We start from the raw sequence: 15,226 nt of genomic DNA on the forward strand, positions 1-15,226 counted from the left end.
GTTTGTATTGTGATTTGAACAAAACCTCCCCAGTCAAACGAAACTCTGAATTTTGTTGCGAAAAGAAATCATAGTAATCGATTTTAATCATACGCTGAATCCACCTTCTTCGTTCGAGAATCGTTCTAGGTTCTCAGAATGGGGATTGAATGGTTTTGGAATCTGCAAAACCTGTGGCCATTCCGAGTGGACGAGCTGAGAGAATCGAAGGAACTGGTGAAGAAACTGAGCATCCCCGAACAGACGAAGCAATTCGTGTATGCGGTGCGTGATTCGCAAAACCAATCGGTTGTTTACATTCTCTCTGCTTTGAATTTGTCGGAGCGATCAGTCTCCGATGCCGAATGCCTTATCAGGGAGATCAAACCCGACGCCGTTTTGGTGCAGGCTGGGGTTTCCCCCTTCTACCAGCTTCAGTCTGAAGAGTCCTCTGTTCCGTTACCGACTTCGTCTTTTGGGGTAATCAAACGTTGTTTTCTTGATAAAATTGATAGGGACATGTACGAGAATGTTGCAGGTAACTTTGTGCTGAGGGAGATTTTCGGGACCAGTTTCCATGGCCCCTTGTTGGCTGCCAAGAGGGCTTCTGAGGATGTTGGTTCGTCTTTTCTTGTTATAGAGTCTCCTTCTTGTTGGGGTAATAGTAATAGTAATAGTAATAATAGGGATAATAATAGTGATAATGATAGCAATTCTGGGGGTGGAGTTGATAGGGGGAGTAATTTTCGAGGTTTTGTTAATAGCTTGGTTCCTCAGAAGCATGCTGCTTCTTGGGCTCCTTCGGCTCTGAAGAGATTTTCTCTTGATGAGGAACTTAGGAGGATGCTGGTTAAGGCTATGTCTGGTTATTTGGATCCGCTTTTGCTTAGTAGTGTTAATGGTAGTTCTGTTTTGGAGGGGGGTGATGAAGAAATTCAGCCATTAACTAGTTATGAGACCCCGGGTTTTGCCAGGTCTATTTACCCTTTGCTTGAGGATTTGTGTAGTATATTTCGTGATCTTCCGTCGCTTGGGAAGGCCCTGGCTCATGTGCAGAAGATGTTGTTGGATGTGAATAGAGGAGAGGTTCTTGACAAGAGAACTGTTTCTGAGGTCTATACTTTCCGAATTGCTGCTGAAGTGCTAAGAATTGCTCTGAATAATAAGGGGTTGAAAAGTGCGGCTAAGTCAGATAAGGTTGAGTTCTCGGAGCTTCCGGTTGATGACAAGTCGCATGCACTCTTGGCACAGGCGATTCGGAGCCAGAGTGATAAGTTTAAGACCATTGTGGCAGTGGTAGATGCTAGTGCCTTGGCTGGACTCAGGAAACACTGGGATACTCCTCTTCCTGTTGAAGTCAAGGACCTGGTAGGGGAACTGATCACAAACTCTGAAGGTAAAGGGGTGATGTTGAATCACAGTGACAAGAAGCGGTTGTTAACAGATAAGCCTATGGTGGCAGTAGGGGCTGGAGCGACAGCAGTTTTAGGAGCTTCATCGCTGACCAAAGTAGTCCCAGCATCAACGCTGGTGAAGGTAGTTACTTTCAAAATTCCAACTTCGTTTAAAATTGGTCTCAGCCAGATGCAGAAAGTCCTGGCTTTTGCCTTTGGCCAATCAAAAGTTGTGGTTCCAGGTTTTGCAACTTCTGGAGCCAAAACCTCCGGTATCATGAAGACAGCATTATCTGCTGAAAAGATTCGAGTTGTTACTCACAGTGTTATAGCTTCTGCTGAAAAAACCAGTATTTCAGTCATGAGAACGGCTTTCTATGAAATAATGAGGAAGCGAAAGGTGCGTCCTGTTGGGTTCTTGCCTTGGGCCACATTTGCAGGCAGTATTGGAACTTGTGGAGGCTTGCTTTTGTACGGTGATGGGATTGAGTGTGCTGTTGAGTCTCTCCCTGCCGCCCCATCTATTGCCAGTTTGGGTCGTGGGATTCAGCATCTTCAGGAGGTGTCTCAAGCAGTGATGCAAACAGAAGGAAGTAGAATCCAAGCTTCAATAGAATCTCTAATAAGAAGAATGAAGAAGGCAAGGGATTGATATAGATAGATAGGTAATAAAATCAATTTTTCTCTGCAGTTGTGGTTTTCTTCATACTTTATGAAGATAATCGGAATGGTTAGAGTTCAGGAAATTCTTCTGTATATACCTTTTTCTCCTATAGAAATGATAATATTTTAGGCTGCTTAAAATACATCTTATCTACACATTACACACGTAATGAAAGCATAACACATGTTTTCAAATTAGAGTGGACATGACAAGAGAGGAAATTCCTTTTTTCTTTCCCTAACCATTATACTACTCATATTCATTCCAATCACAATTCATCCATCCTTCCATCCTTCCATTCATTGGTGCATGATTAATGTTTTTTTCTTCACATTTGTGTCAACCGTCAACTCTTGCTATAGCGTTTTCCTAGTTTGCTCCGAGATTGATAATTAAGCATGGTGTGTCATTCTTACTAGTTAGAACACTAAAAATGAGTTGTGCATGATCAGATAGGGAGCAGAACTGCATCTTTTACACTAAAAATGGTGATTATATTGCTGTCATCGATACTTTGCTACATGTTCTTGGAAATTAAGATTCCAAGGTTACTGTTTCAACTTATCCTACATTTGTAGTCATGGACTGTATTATTCTGAATAGAATTTTTAACTAAAATTACCTCAGACTTTAGAGGTTTCTTGTATCGAATCTAATGAAAGCTAAGTTAATCTGAACTACTCTATAAACTTTAACATCATTTTCATTGATATAAGCTTGGGCCTTATTGGATGATAGATGCCAATCCATAACAACCTTTTTCTCTTTTTCGATAATTGTTTTAATAAAAATTGAAGTTGTGATCTTAGTTCTCATATGAATTGTTTATGAACACAAGAAAACATTTTAGCGTATCAATAGTAAGTTTATCATCATTCTTTATATTCTTCTATTGAGATAACATAATAGACTGTTGTTAAATTTGTGATCACTTTCTCTACTATTGTGACCTCTTTTGTATTCTCATCATCCCCTCATTTTCTTTGTTCATAATTTAAGCAAAATACTCTATTATGTAACACTTCACTCTAACATTTTCTAACATTTAGTGATCGATGAGTATTACAGTAAAGAGCATCAATGATACTTTTTATCCTTAAAATCAAAGGTGTGGGGTCAAATGGTAAATCTTGGTTCAAACCACAATTTTGTTTAATGAATATCATAAAAAAATATCTCATTAAGATAATAAAATTCAATAATAGTGGACAAAAGGACATAATTAAGGAAATAAGTGGAAAGCCAATAGAGAATAGACCAGACATTAATGCTAAAAACTTTAGTTTAAGGGGGTTTTAAACTTCTGACTATAATATTTTGGCATCTAATATGGGGCCCAGTGAAACACTTTCTTATACCAATTTTATTTTATTTTAATTTACCAACAAACTTATTTTCTCAATTGATATTTGTGAATAAAATACTATTCTTCTGGATACTAAAAGAAATTATTTTATTATTATTGTATACATGTATTTTGCATTTTATATAAATTGAACCAAATTTATTATCAATGGGCTTTTTAGATAGTGACTCTTAATTGGGTTGTTCCCAGTAGTTTTATCTGATACTTTCTTCCGCACCTCCATAAATTGTTATCTGCACCTCCATCTAAATAAAATTCTATTTTTACTCTTTCTGGACTGTACAATTCAGAAGTTACTTTTGAAAATTGAAAATGACTTTTGGACTGCGTAAATTGGAAGTCAAAAATGAATTATGGGTTATGTAATTCAGAGGTCAAATAACTCTGAGACGGTACAACCCAAAAGTTTTTTTTTCTTATTTCTTTTTAACTTTTGGAATTCATTTTTGACTTATTCAAAAGCCATTTTTAGTTTCTGAATTATATAATTCAAAATCCTGAAAGAGAAAAAACAAAATTTCTTTTTATATGGGATGCAAGGGAAAATTAATGGAATTGCATGCAAAAGCTGTCTTTTATCTTTGTGCTCATGAGTCGCGATCACCAAAACTCTTCCACAAATAAATAAATAAATATATATATATATATATATATATATATATATATATATATATATATATATATATGATTGGAGGTTTAGATATCATAATTTAAAGGCTTTTTTTTTTCTCAGAAGATAAATAAATAAAAATTGTGTTGTCCATAATTATTCCTGAATTTCTATGTCACGAGTCAATCTAAGTAGCTTAGTATTTGCTGATTATATAACCAAAATATTAGTCAATTTTTTCTCGCCACTTATCTAAATTTTTAGAACACTTACATCATTTTTTTTATTACTATTTGAAATTATTTTCATAATTATTTACTTTCTTTTTCTTTTAAAAATATAAAAATTAACTTTTGTTAAAACTATTTTATTTTTATATAAATTGTCAAATAGTTGTTAAACGGTGTCAAACGATTTTTTTCAAACTTTTATGATTTCTGAATTTCTTCAAATGATAATTTTTGTTGTCTGTCATAGATTTGAATACTGAAATCAATACACAAAATAAAATCGTAATCTATTCGATCTTACCTACTACGTGGAAAATTAAGTGATCTGTTTTCCAAATATATTGTATAAAATAATTAAAGAAAACAAGGTATAACTGTGAGAGAGAGAGAAGAGAAAAACAATCATAATTGAAATCTTAAACTTACAAACAAATAAAAAATTACTTATTTACGAAAGAAGTTAGTAATAGACTATTGAAAAACGTTGTATATATAAAAGGTGCTACAATCATGGAAGTGGAAGTGTTATATAAAAAAAATTGAGATGCCCAACACCTTTATGGAATGTTGCAACAGCACCGTTGTTTTAAAGTTTAAGTGAGTTTCTTGAAAAAAATAATTAAGTGGGTTCAAATCATGATTTACTTTAAATAAAATCAAAAGTAGATTTGTCCTTATTTATTCACGTTAAAGATAAATTTAATATAGAAAATTCAGATATCTCTAACTTTCACAGACTAAATGTTATTGTTGGTAAACTAATTTGTGGTGTTAGTTAACATTTATTGATGCTGTGAGTATATTTAAGGATCTATGAAAACTTGAAAAAGACTAATAGTGAAGTACCACTATTTTGACTAGGCCGACCTAGTAATAGGTTATCTATAACTATGTCCTTTTACACTAACTTAGGTTCTTTTTAAGTTAATTTTGGTGATTGAGTTTCACAATTTTAAAGATAATATTGGAGTATACTTTCTGGCAACAAATGGAGTAAATTTAACCTTAGACACAATAACCCACTCTAAATATTGTTAAAATTTTAAAGTAGGTTATTTTTCGACCTCTATCATTACGATATTGTTAGAGTTAATGGTAAGTATTTAAATTCTATAATTTTTTTTCTGATTTTGTTTTTAAAATGTGCAGAGAGTTATAAGATAAAATTGTATTTAAATTGTTTTTAACTTCTACTCCTAAGTTGTATGAAATTATTGAGTATACCAACAAATCACTAATCAAGATCTGAAACAGTTTTTGCTTTTATAGTCGTCATCAATATTTTGACCTCAAGTCTCTTGAGATAATATTGTTACTGTCAATTATCTCATCCAAAATATTGTCTGTTTTAGAACTTGGAACTCATTCACACAATCAAAATAGATTGTAATCAAGTAAGGGTTAAGTATATTTTTAGTCATTGAACTTTGACTCAAAATTGGAATTCGTCCATGTCCGTAACTTCAATATATTTTGGTCCATAAACTTAATAAATGAATGAATATAGTCATTTTAACCAAATTAGGTTAATCTTTTTATGTGTCTCATAGTATATATTCACTCGAAAATGTGTCATATGTAGATATTGAATCAGAAATGTGTCAAACTGTATAAATACCTAGAATACTAACATGAAAAACGTTCGACACACATTTCATTCATTTTTAAAGTTCAATAACCACAATGTATCGAAATTTTGAACATTGACGAATTCCAATTTTGGATCAAAATTCACGGACTAAAAAACATACTTAACCCTACAAATAAATATAATATAATTTTTTTTAAATATATCTATTATCATTTGATAAAATACACTTTTTGAAAATCATGATTAATTAATTTTTATTTTAGAGATTCACCGAGAAAAATAAATAAAAATAAATACAATTTCAATATATATAATAAATTGACATTATTTGTGATTTAAAATTTAAAATTTATACTTGCATTGTTCACGAGTTTAAATATAAAACTGGTTGTTCTAAAAATTTAATAATTTAGTTATGAAAAGTTTTCTTTTAGTAATCCAAACTAGATATACTATTTACAAATCATTTTCACCTTAACGTGACACAAAAATTTCTTAGAATATAACAATAATAAATTATATCTATAACTACTATAACAATGAAGGATTATCAAAATCATGTCTAAAAATATTTCTATCCAAAACACACTCAGTATTCATAATTTCAACCAACATCTGTTTTCCTTAACCAGAACAGAAAATCACTCTGAAATGACACGATCTGTGAGAAGAAATTAACCAAACACTGAATAAAAGTTTCAGATACTATCTCCTGCTAAAGAAAAAGTATTCATATTTTCACACAAGAGAAGGAGTTTCTTATGTGCCCACGATGAACAATTAGCACGTGTTATCGTATAAAGAAAAAGGGCACCAACGATTATCACGTGTGGTGTGGGGCCGTGAAGGGTGTCAAATTCCATAAATATGAATAAAAAGGTTAGATTTTTACGATAAGTATTTAGAACTCATAAATTTGGATTTTTTTGGAGCATAAAAGTTACAGTGAATGATTTTATTCTGCATGATCTTAATTTGTAACTGATACAGTGACAGTGACAGTGATGGAATTGCGTAGGCAACAGGAACAACTTCTTCGGCAGTTTCACTGTCTTTTAATAAAGTTTATAGAGTCCTATGATGTTATTACTCCTTAGCATAGAATAAGATTAAACAGCCAAAGTGTTGTTACAAGCAGTAAAATCCTGAGTAGTACATTATGTACGTTTGTGAGTAATGCCTTATTAGGCCAACCACTTCCCAATGGTGATGTGTTCATTGTCCTTTTCAACACTAAATGTCTTCAAAAGAAAATTAATGGTATCTGAGGTCATCAATGTATCGCTCTCAGAAAACCCTCTGATACGAAACTTGTAAGGTTTTCTAATCACATAGTCAAAGTGCAACAGAATATCAGAGCCATCGGTTGGAGGGTTCTCATGATCCAATGACAGTTACCATATATCATAATATTATTTTTCTCAGCTAGTTGTTGGTTGCTGCATCTATGTCAAGGTAGAGCCAGAGGAGTTCATAGTCTTCCTAATAGTAAAAGTCGACCATAGAATCTCAATAGCATTACTTTACAAACACAAACAAACAATTTCATCAAAATCTATCCCTTAAACATCAGTGTGATGATAGAATCAAGGGAGGGAAATCATCACAAGTTGGTCAGATAAAGCAGCTACTTGGAATGGATGAGAACTCAACTTACCCTTTTTGATGTAGAAAGAAAGAAACATGGTGGTTAAACCGCTGCGTGAAAAAAGGTTGTTTCATGTTATTTTATCAAAGAATTAACTTCAAAGTTGACGAAAATAAACAGAAGCCATATGAGGTAGTTATGATATGAGATGAGAATCAATACCTGCGCCTCTGCTACTACATAGTACCCCACAAAATACTTTCTTTTCTTTTCTTTTCATCCCTGCACCAATATATTCATATCTAGTATAGTGAAATACCCTTTTACTGGGAGGCTATGAAAAAACCATGTATCCAATAAATTTGAGCTGTTTGATTGGATGATCCAAGCCTTTATATCCATGACCCATATGGGGAACCCTCATGTGGCACACAACTACCAAACTTGTCCTTAGAATATCTTACAAATTCTGACTTTTTGGAGTTTCTGATATCTGGCTTGGCTCCCCATGCCACCATGTCAGTGTTCCATTTGATATGTGGCTTATGGGGTCTCTTGTCTGTGAGCTTTTGTACTGGTGTGGGTTGTGCTTCATGCTGTCCTTATCAGCTGTTTCAGCAGAGTAATAGAAGGTTTGAACAGAAAACAGATAGGTTTTGGAAGTTCAGTGAAGAAGCTGATAGATGGGTTGAAGTGCAACTGCCCTGTGATCTCATATCTGGTGGTGATAGTTTGTGTGGTAAGGTGAACACAAGGGAAGAAAGCGTGGATCAAGAACAGGGATTTGATGACAAAAAGATGAGACTGGACAGAAAAGATGATAAAGTAGGAGTTGTGGGGCCCTTGGATGTGGTTCTGATGCCTCTGAGAAAGAGAGTTTCACTGACCAAAATGTCTGAGACATCTGTGTGGATCACTGGTGAAAGTGGGTCTATCTATGAGAGGTTTTGGAATGGATTGGAATGGGTGATGGCCCCTCATGACTTGCCAATATCAGCAGGACGTGCGGTGGCAGTTTTTATCATCGGTCAGATGATTCTTGCTTTATCTGAATCAGGAACTCTGTATCAGGTTGTATATATCAGTTCTCAGAATTATATTTCATTCAGAATATATATCCACTCTTCTATTAGGATACATTTTAAACACTACATGCATATAGATTGTCAACTGGGCAAGCAATTTTAATCACTCACCAATATGATTTGATTATTCACTTTAATCATTCACTTCTCTGCTGACTTTGTTTATTTTAGCAGATGCATTTTCAACTTGGTGAAATTTCACAACCAGTTTGGGTTGAATTCTCACCTGCACTTGGTCAAATTACAGATAATGAACAGGAGAGAAATACTTTGACATTAATGAAGTCTGGTGTGGTTTCAGATGATGGGCAGTGAGTACATATTGAAATTTTAGTTTCTGAGATCAAACACATAAAACACAAGGATGTATTTGAATTTGGTGCTTACTTAAAGTCTGAAACCTATCAAGCTCTTAATGTCTCGTTTGTGTTGTTGCATTGTCCACAGAAGAGGTTATTTCTGCACAAAGAATGGAACTCTTGTAGAACTTGATGTGGTCGAGTCTCCAAGGTAAAACTCAAGTTTCGGAGCACATAAATGTACATAAGTTAAATCCTAAGCAAATATTACTAATTTCGGTCCTATTTTGCCAATATCTATAGAACAGATGGACAAATCATGGCCAACCAGCTGGAGCAAATGTTGCAGCAATAGCTGCTGTTGCTTCTGCACGAGAAGCTGTATACACCATAAGGTGGGTGATGTGTGTTGCTTGAAACTCTTTGATTCGTAAATACAACAGTAAAGAAAGACAGAAAACAAAGTTGAAATGCATTGTTCTTTTCCTTCTTTTCATGGACCACCGTGTTGTCTTTAAACAGTATCAGACATCATTTTTCACCTTTTTGGAGTATAACATGTTTAACTGATGATATGATGATGTAGCTCTTCGGGAGATCTTTTTGAGTATAATCGAAAATCAAAACCGTCCTGGAGGAAGCATATATGGCAAGAAAAAACAGCAAAAGTTTCACCTTTGATTCCGTCTAAAGGGTGCATTTTAAATGGATTAAGTGGTGATCATTCTGAATCTCTGTTTCTTTTAACCAAGGTACTGTTAAAGAAAGTATTTTGTGAACATATTTTCCATTATCAGAATATGAGTGCAATAGTAATCAGGAAGATATTGGTGAAAACTCTCAAGTTGATGCCCAGTTAATTGTCTTCGTAAGGAGAAGAATAAGCTTTACTAAAATTAATTATGTCAAGTAAAACCATTGTTCCAATTAACTTCATAAACCAACTGAGCATCTTGTTAAAATTTAGAATTTCATCTTAATGAGGCCCTTTAAGAATCTAAAAACCCTGTCTCTCTTGGATACCATGAAAGAAATGATAATTGTACAGGAAGGCACTTTGGTGGAGAGAAGATTACATCAAAGGAAGTGGAAATGGGTAGTTCATGGAAGTCCTGAACAGCAAACTTTGACATCTATTACACCAGCTTTGCAAGATGAATCAAGTGAAGCATTCATTTCTTTATTTTTTACTACTTCAGCTGGATCTGTTTTTGAATATCAAATGCCAAAACAATTAGGTCAGTCATCCAATTGTTCTAAATCTGTTTAACTTTTATCCATGATTGATATTTACTTCTATGATTACATTAACACCTTGATTTCACTAAATATGAACTTTATTATTTGGGATTTTTCAGTTTCATTCTTTATCTATCAATACACAGAGGAGTTTGTGAGACATAATGTTCTGATTTTCACCAGTAACAACTAAGTAAACAATTGGAATAGTAATCACCATCACCAAAACCTATCATCCATCTGAAATTTGATCCCTATACTTAGGAAGTAAATAAGAGACAATTGTCATTCCCAGCTATCTTTGCTTGTATCTCTTGCATAGTTTACCTCACTTTAGCTGTTTGATAATTAGGAACCAAGAGTAATCAATTGATGGTTAACTGTTATGTAATCAAATTCATAATCTGTCAAGAGCCTGAAAGATTGTTGCAGCTTAAGAAGATTATTTGTGGATTAGATTCATTATTTCAACATCGGTGAACACTTGTGACAATTCCTACTCATAAGAATTGCTAGATATATTTTTTCATTGAAGCCACATATGCAGAATAATGTAAGACATAGAATACTATCAGTGAAAGACTCAAACTATTGCTGTTCCAACAACAGTTTTCTATCTGAATACTACATTCTAGACATTGATTTTCACATGAAAACAGGCAGTGTTCATAATAATCAGTTTCCAGAAGCATGGGGAAGTCATGAGCATCCCTCACATGCTAAAGCAGCAAGAGGTATACCTGGATTACCATTACAAGTTGGGAGGATACTGTATGCACTAGATGATGGTAGACTTGGAGAACTGCATCTAGCAGGAATAGGTGGTGAAAGTTCAGGACCATCTGCACCACAAAACTCTCGAAGGAAAGCATCAATGAAATATATTTGGACTGTATTAGATGTGCCAGAGAGTGAAGGATGGAATGCAGAATATTGTACAGAAGAACGTGGCCCCAGAAATTGTATGATAGGCACAAAAGATGAGTCAAATGATTCAGGAACAAGTTCAGTAACAGGTAGGAGAAAACAAAGCCAAGCACAGAGTTATTACTTGTCTGTAGGCACAGGTGGTGAAGTGAATAAATCTTCAGAAGAATACAATCTACCAGATGACTGGACTAGTAGTAACTTCCGTTTGAGACTGTTGTATGAAGGCAAGTCATTCTTCTTAATAAACAATGATGGTTTGGTTTTTGAATACGTTTGTATTGAGAATGTATGGGTATGGTTGAAGCATGATAGCTCCTCAGCTATGAGAGGTATTGTGGGGAGCTATAATGGAAGTTTGTTTATGGTTGATACATTTGGGAGTTTGTTCCTTAGAGAATGGAGTGATAACGACATAGCATGGAAAAATTGCACTGCTTTGAGGAAGGGGAGACACATTATTGGAGGCCAACCATGGGATACACTACCAGGTAAAGCAAGGAGGGCTACAACTGAAGATTCAATCTTCTTCGTGAGCAAAAATGGAAGATTACTGCAGTTCATGGTAGGTAAACAGTAACACAATTTTCTCAAACTAAAGCATAAGGTACAAGATGATAATATAGGTGCAACCTATCCACTTTTTAATTGCTTAGAAGTTAGAATACTTAAGAGACAAGCCTTGACAAAAAATGTTTGAAGTGTGATGGAATGACACTTCAAAAAGGTTAAGATGTTAGGTAGAAAGACATCAATGATTGTAAGCCTCTTAACAAAAGTATGTTTGTACTTCCATATTTTCTGCAGTTTGTGTCTTAAACATTGGTAACTCTGCCCTTTGAACCGTTAAGAACTTGTGTCTTTCCACAAGTTTGCGACGTCACAAAAACAAAGTAAGTAGCGAAATGAATTAATTAAAAGCAGTCAAACTAAAGTCTTATTTACAACACACATGGATTAAACATTAATATTTTCAGGGAATAAACTCTTTAGACGTCAAATTCTGCTACACTAGCTAGATATGAAGTAAAAATTTACATGTTTACCCAGGTGTACATGAGGAGGTTTAAATGGAAAGATTGCAAAAATCCTCAAAATGTGAAAGTTGCGAGTATAGTTGACCAGGAATCGTTCAGGGAAAATATAGTCTTTGTCACTGGAAGAAATGGTCGCCTATATCAGTATAACAAAGTGACTGAACTGTGGCATGAGCATTATCAGTCTCAACATTTGATTCTCTCCCAGTTTCCTGGAACAGTCATAAGACCGTCAACAAAATCACTCTCAGGTTCTCTCTTCATGCTTTCAAGAGAAGGTGGCCTTGTTGAGTACCAGTGGAATACTTGGTATGGATGGAACTGGGTAGAACATGGCACACCTTATAAAGGTGTTACACTGGTTGGTTCACCTGGTCCTAGCTTTGAAGGCAGTCAACTACTTTTGATAGGCTCAGATGGAAAAGTATACCTGAGATACATGGACAACAGTGCATGGAAGTGGAAGGATTGTGGTTTCCCCAATGTGGAAAATAAAATTGCTGAAGCACATAGTGGAAGATTCAATGAGGAGAAACCAGATCAGATTGATGGAAATTGTGCATCTGGCTTGAACAAGGACAATGATAACCTTGTTGACCTCAGCTTAAATTGTGAACCTAAGGTAAAAGTTAGTCTATAGTTACTGGTTGGTTAAAATTGACATCATTGTACTTTGAAATACAAAAAAAATAAGGAGCAAACAATAACATAGAATTGACTTTGAATCTTATACAACACAGGTGGCATCCACAAGACCAATTCCATTTTCTGAAGGTTCTGTCATATTTGAGCTCAGAGATGGCAGGGTAAGAATCTTATCACACTGAGATTCCAATTATCTGATGGAAAACTCTTATTATAAGTATATAATCACATATATCATCCATTCTTTAAAAAGAATAACTATTTAGAAAGAAAAACTTGAAGGATGGATGTTATAAAGATTCAGGTTCTGTGCGTTTTTAGTTCCCATTTGTCAAACCTTTTTTATATTGTCTGCTGTAACTTTTCACTACAAGGCATGAGCCATAATATATAATACTATATCTAGCTTGAAAACTTGCACCATCATACAAGATACCTGGACTGAATGAATTCCACCCATTTTGGCATTTGTGATGCCCTTTTGAAACCTGCCAATTCAAACTTTCTCACAAGCAAAGATACTGAAAAGGTGTTTTGGTATTGTGCTGAAATTTATTGCTAAACAGTTATATAGCTAACATCATGACTTATGGCAGTTAGCAGAATTACAACTTGCAGAGGAGAAAGAATGGGCTTGGTCACGGATTATTGGCACTCCAAATAGTTTATGCCTGGAAAATTATTGGATTACACTTGCAACATCATAGTGTTGTCTGCAATCTCTCACCACATGACAGGGATCTTATCACAAACACTTGGTGTACTGACAAACATTCTTGTTAATTGCTTAACTCCTCCAGAGGCTGAAATAGTTGTGATGTTCAGCTCAAAAGCCCGGGGAGAAAAGCCATCTGAAAAAATATGTGAAAAAAATATAAACATCAAATAGATAATATATAAAATGCATGTTTAGATTAACTTGTTTCTATAAAAACACTGTGTGTTGTTTGCTATAATCTAAAATCTATGACTTGTAAATAATGTGTTGTTTGCTATAAAAACACTGCCAAAAAGACGAAAAGGAAGTACATCAGTAGGATGTTCTTTTGGCAGCAATTAAAATTTTTTCATGTTCTAATAAATGAGAATTGTAAATTTTAGTAATGTTTAAGATTAAAATTAGTTAGTTTAATTTGACTACATTAAAAAAGTGTAATGTTCATTTTTCTTTTTATTTGAACATTCAATTATGATCTAGTAATTTCTATTTAGCTTCTTTATTTATCATTTATTTATGATGTGTTGATTAATCTCACGTACCCGTATTTGATATTTTGAAATACTTTATAAATACTTACCAATTAAGTATCTAATATGTAAATCAATACTTTTATAATAACGATAATTTATAAAATTTTATGTTAAAAATGTTTAATATATTTGATTTGAATTTGGATTAACAAAACAATAATTATATATTTATCATGTTTTTAATAACTTTTTTGTATTTTTTTAATATGTATATATATCAGGCATTATATTATATTATTTTCAATTATCTTCAAAATAACTGTACCAGCGTATATAATACGTGTTGTATTTGATACACATATCATATTTGTACATCATAATTTATCATAATTACTACAATATCTATTTCATAAATTTTGTTTAACAAATCAATTCAATTTTCTGAACATTAATAAATGTATTATAAGAGTGGATTCATTCTTTGGCATGTACTTCAACTTTTCAAAAATACCATCAATGATAAATTAACCATGGTTCATTGTAGTTTAATCACACAACATATTTCGATATAGTATTTCAAAATAATTTATTTTTAAGAGTTTATAAAATATAAGTCATAAGTTATTTGAGGTTAATTTTAGCGTGAAGCTTATTTAATCTTCTTTCATTGTTGTTTCTTGAATTTTATATTATTTTGTTTTTACTTATTATCACTTGTTTCAATTATTACTTATAGAATTATTAATTTATTAGTTTGAGTTAATATAAAAAAGTAAATGAAAATATATTATATATTCATTCTAATTATTACAATGTTATTAATATATTTATTGAGTTATTTTTAACATTTTATGTAATTTAAATTAAAGAAATATTTAAGGTTGTACATTGAAGTAACTAATATTTCATATATTGTGTAAACATTACACATAGCAAAAATTATAAAAAAGTAAATTCAAGGTCATAACATTTTATGTATATACATATAGTATTTTAAATGAAACTAAATCAGGAATGCATATCGAAACAAGTTTAACGAATATATATATATATATATATATATATATATATATATATATATATATATATATATATATATATATATATATATATATATATACTTTGTCGTCTTTATTCTATATCCATATATACGTATTAACTAGTTTTTTAAATTTAACTATTTTTCTAAATTATTGTTTGTTATCAGCACACATGCACACAGTTTTCACCGGTATTATACTAAAAAAAATCAGATATTCTCCTTAACCAATTAATTATTGCAACAATGAGTCTGTTTAACATCTTACTACTTTCTTAAATTATTTAGTTTAAGGAAAAAAATAATCTTTTTATTCTGATCTTCTAAAGATGTTTTTAAAAG

At 32.8% G+C, this 15,226-nt stretch overlaps 2 protein-coding genes and 1 long non-coding RNA gene across 4 annotated transcripts; 2 read left to right on the plus strand and 1 right to left on the minus strand.

Annotated features, from left to right (window-relative positions):
- The first annotated feature begins 6 nt into the window (after positions 1-6).
- On the plus strand, positions 7-2,234 carry LOC114170683 (uncharacterized). The gene has a single exon (XM_028056210.2). It carries the CDS (start codon positions 139-141, stop codon positions 2,023-2,025), a length of 1,887 nt encoding a protein of 628 aa, XP_027912011.1. The 5' UTR covers positions 7-138; the 3' UTR covers positions 2,026-2,234.
- Positions 2,235-6,943: 4,709 nt separating this feature from the next.
- Positions 6,944-7,786, minus strand: LOC114169464 (uncharacterized). Its single transcript, XR_003600939.2, has 2 exons — positions 7,645-7,786; positions 6,944-7,532 (listed from the first exon to the last, which is right to left on the minus strand). It is a non-coding gene; the product is annotated as an uncharacterized LOC114169464 (long non-coding RNA).
- LOC114169463 (uncharacterized) lies at positions 7,452-13,572 on the plus strand. 2 transcript variants are annotated; one of them, XM_028054619.2, is made up of 10 exons: positions 7,452-8,493; positions 8,679-8,818; positions 8,955-9,017; positions 9,115-9,201; positions 9,393-9,558; positions 9,855-10,044; positions 10,705-11,537; positions 12,023-12,631; positions 12,750-12,815; positions 13,251-13,572. In XM_028054619.2, the coding sequence occupies exons 1-10, from the start codon at positions 7,939-7,941 to the stop codon at positions 13,359-13,361; spliced, it is 2,820 nt and encodes a 939-aa protein (XP_027910420.1). In that variant the 5' UTR covers positions 7,452-7,938; the 3' UTR covers positions 13,362-13,572. The 2 variants fall into 2 exon arrangements, with proteins under 2 accessions (XP_027910420.1, XP_027910421.1); XM_028054620.2 differs by having other exon boundaries at positions 7,478-8,493; positions 8,682-8,818.
- Positions 13,573-15,226: the final 1,654 nt, after the last annotated feature.

The sequence above is a fragment of the Vigna unguiculata genome, chromosome 11 (assembly GCF_037176805.1).
Source record: "Vigna unguiculata cultivar grain cowpea cultivar isolate G323 ecotype 2 chromosome 11, ASM3717680v1, whole genome shotgun sequence".
Lineage (NCBI taxonomy): Eukaryota > Viridiplantae > Streptophyta > Magnoliopsida > Fabales > Fabaceae > Vigna > Vigna unguiculata.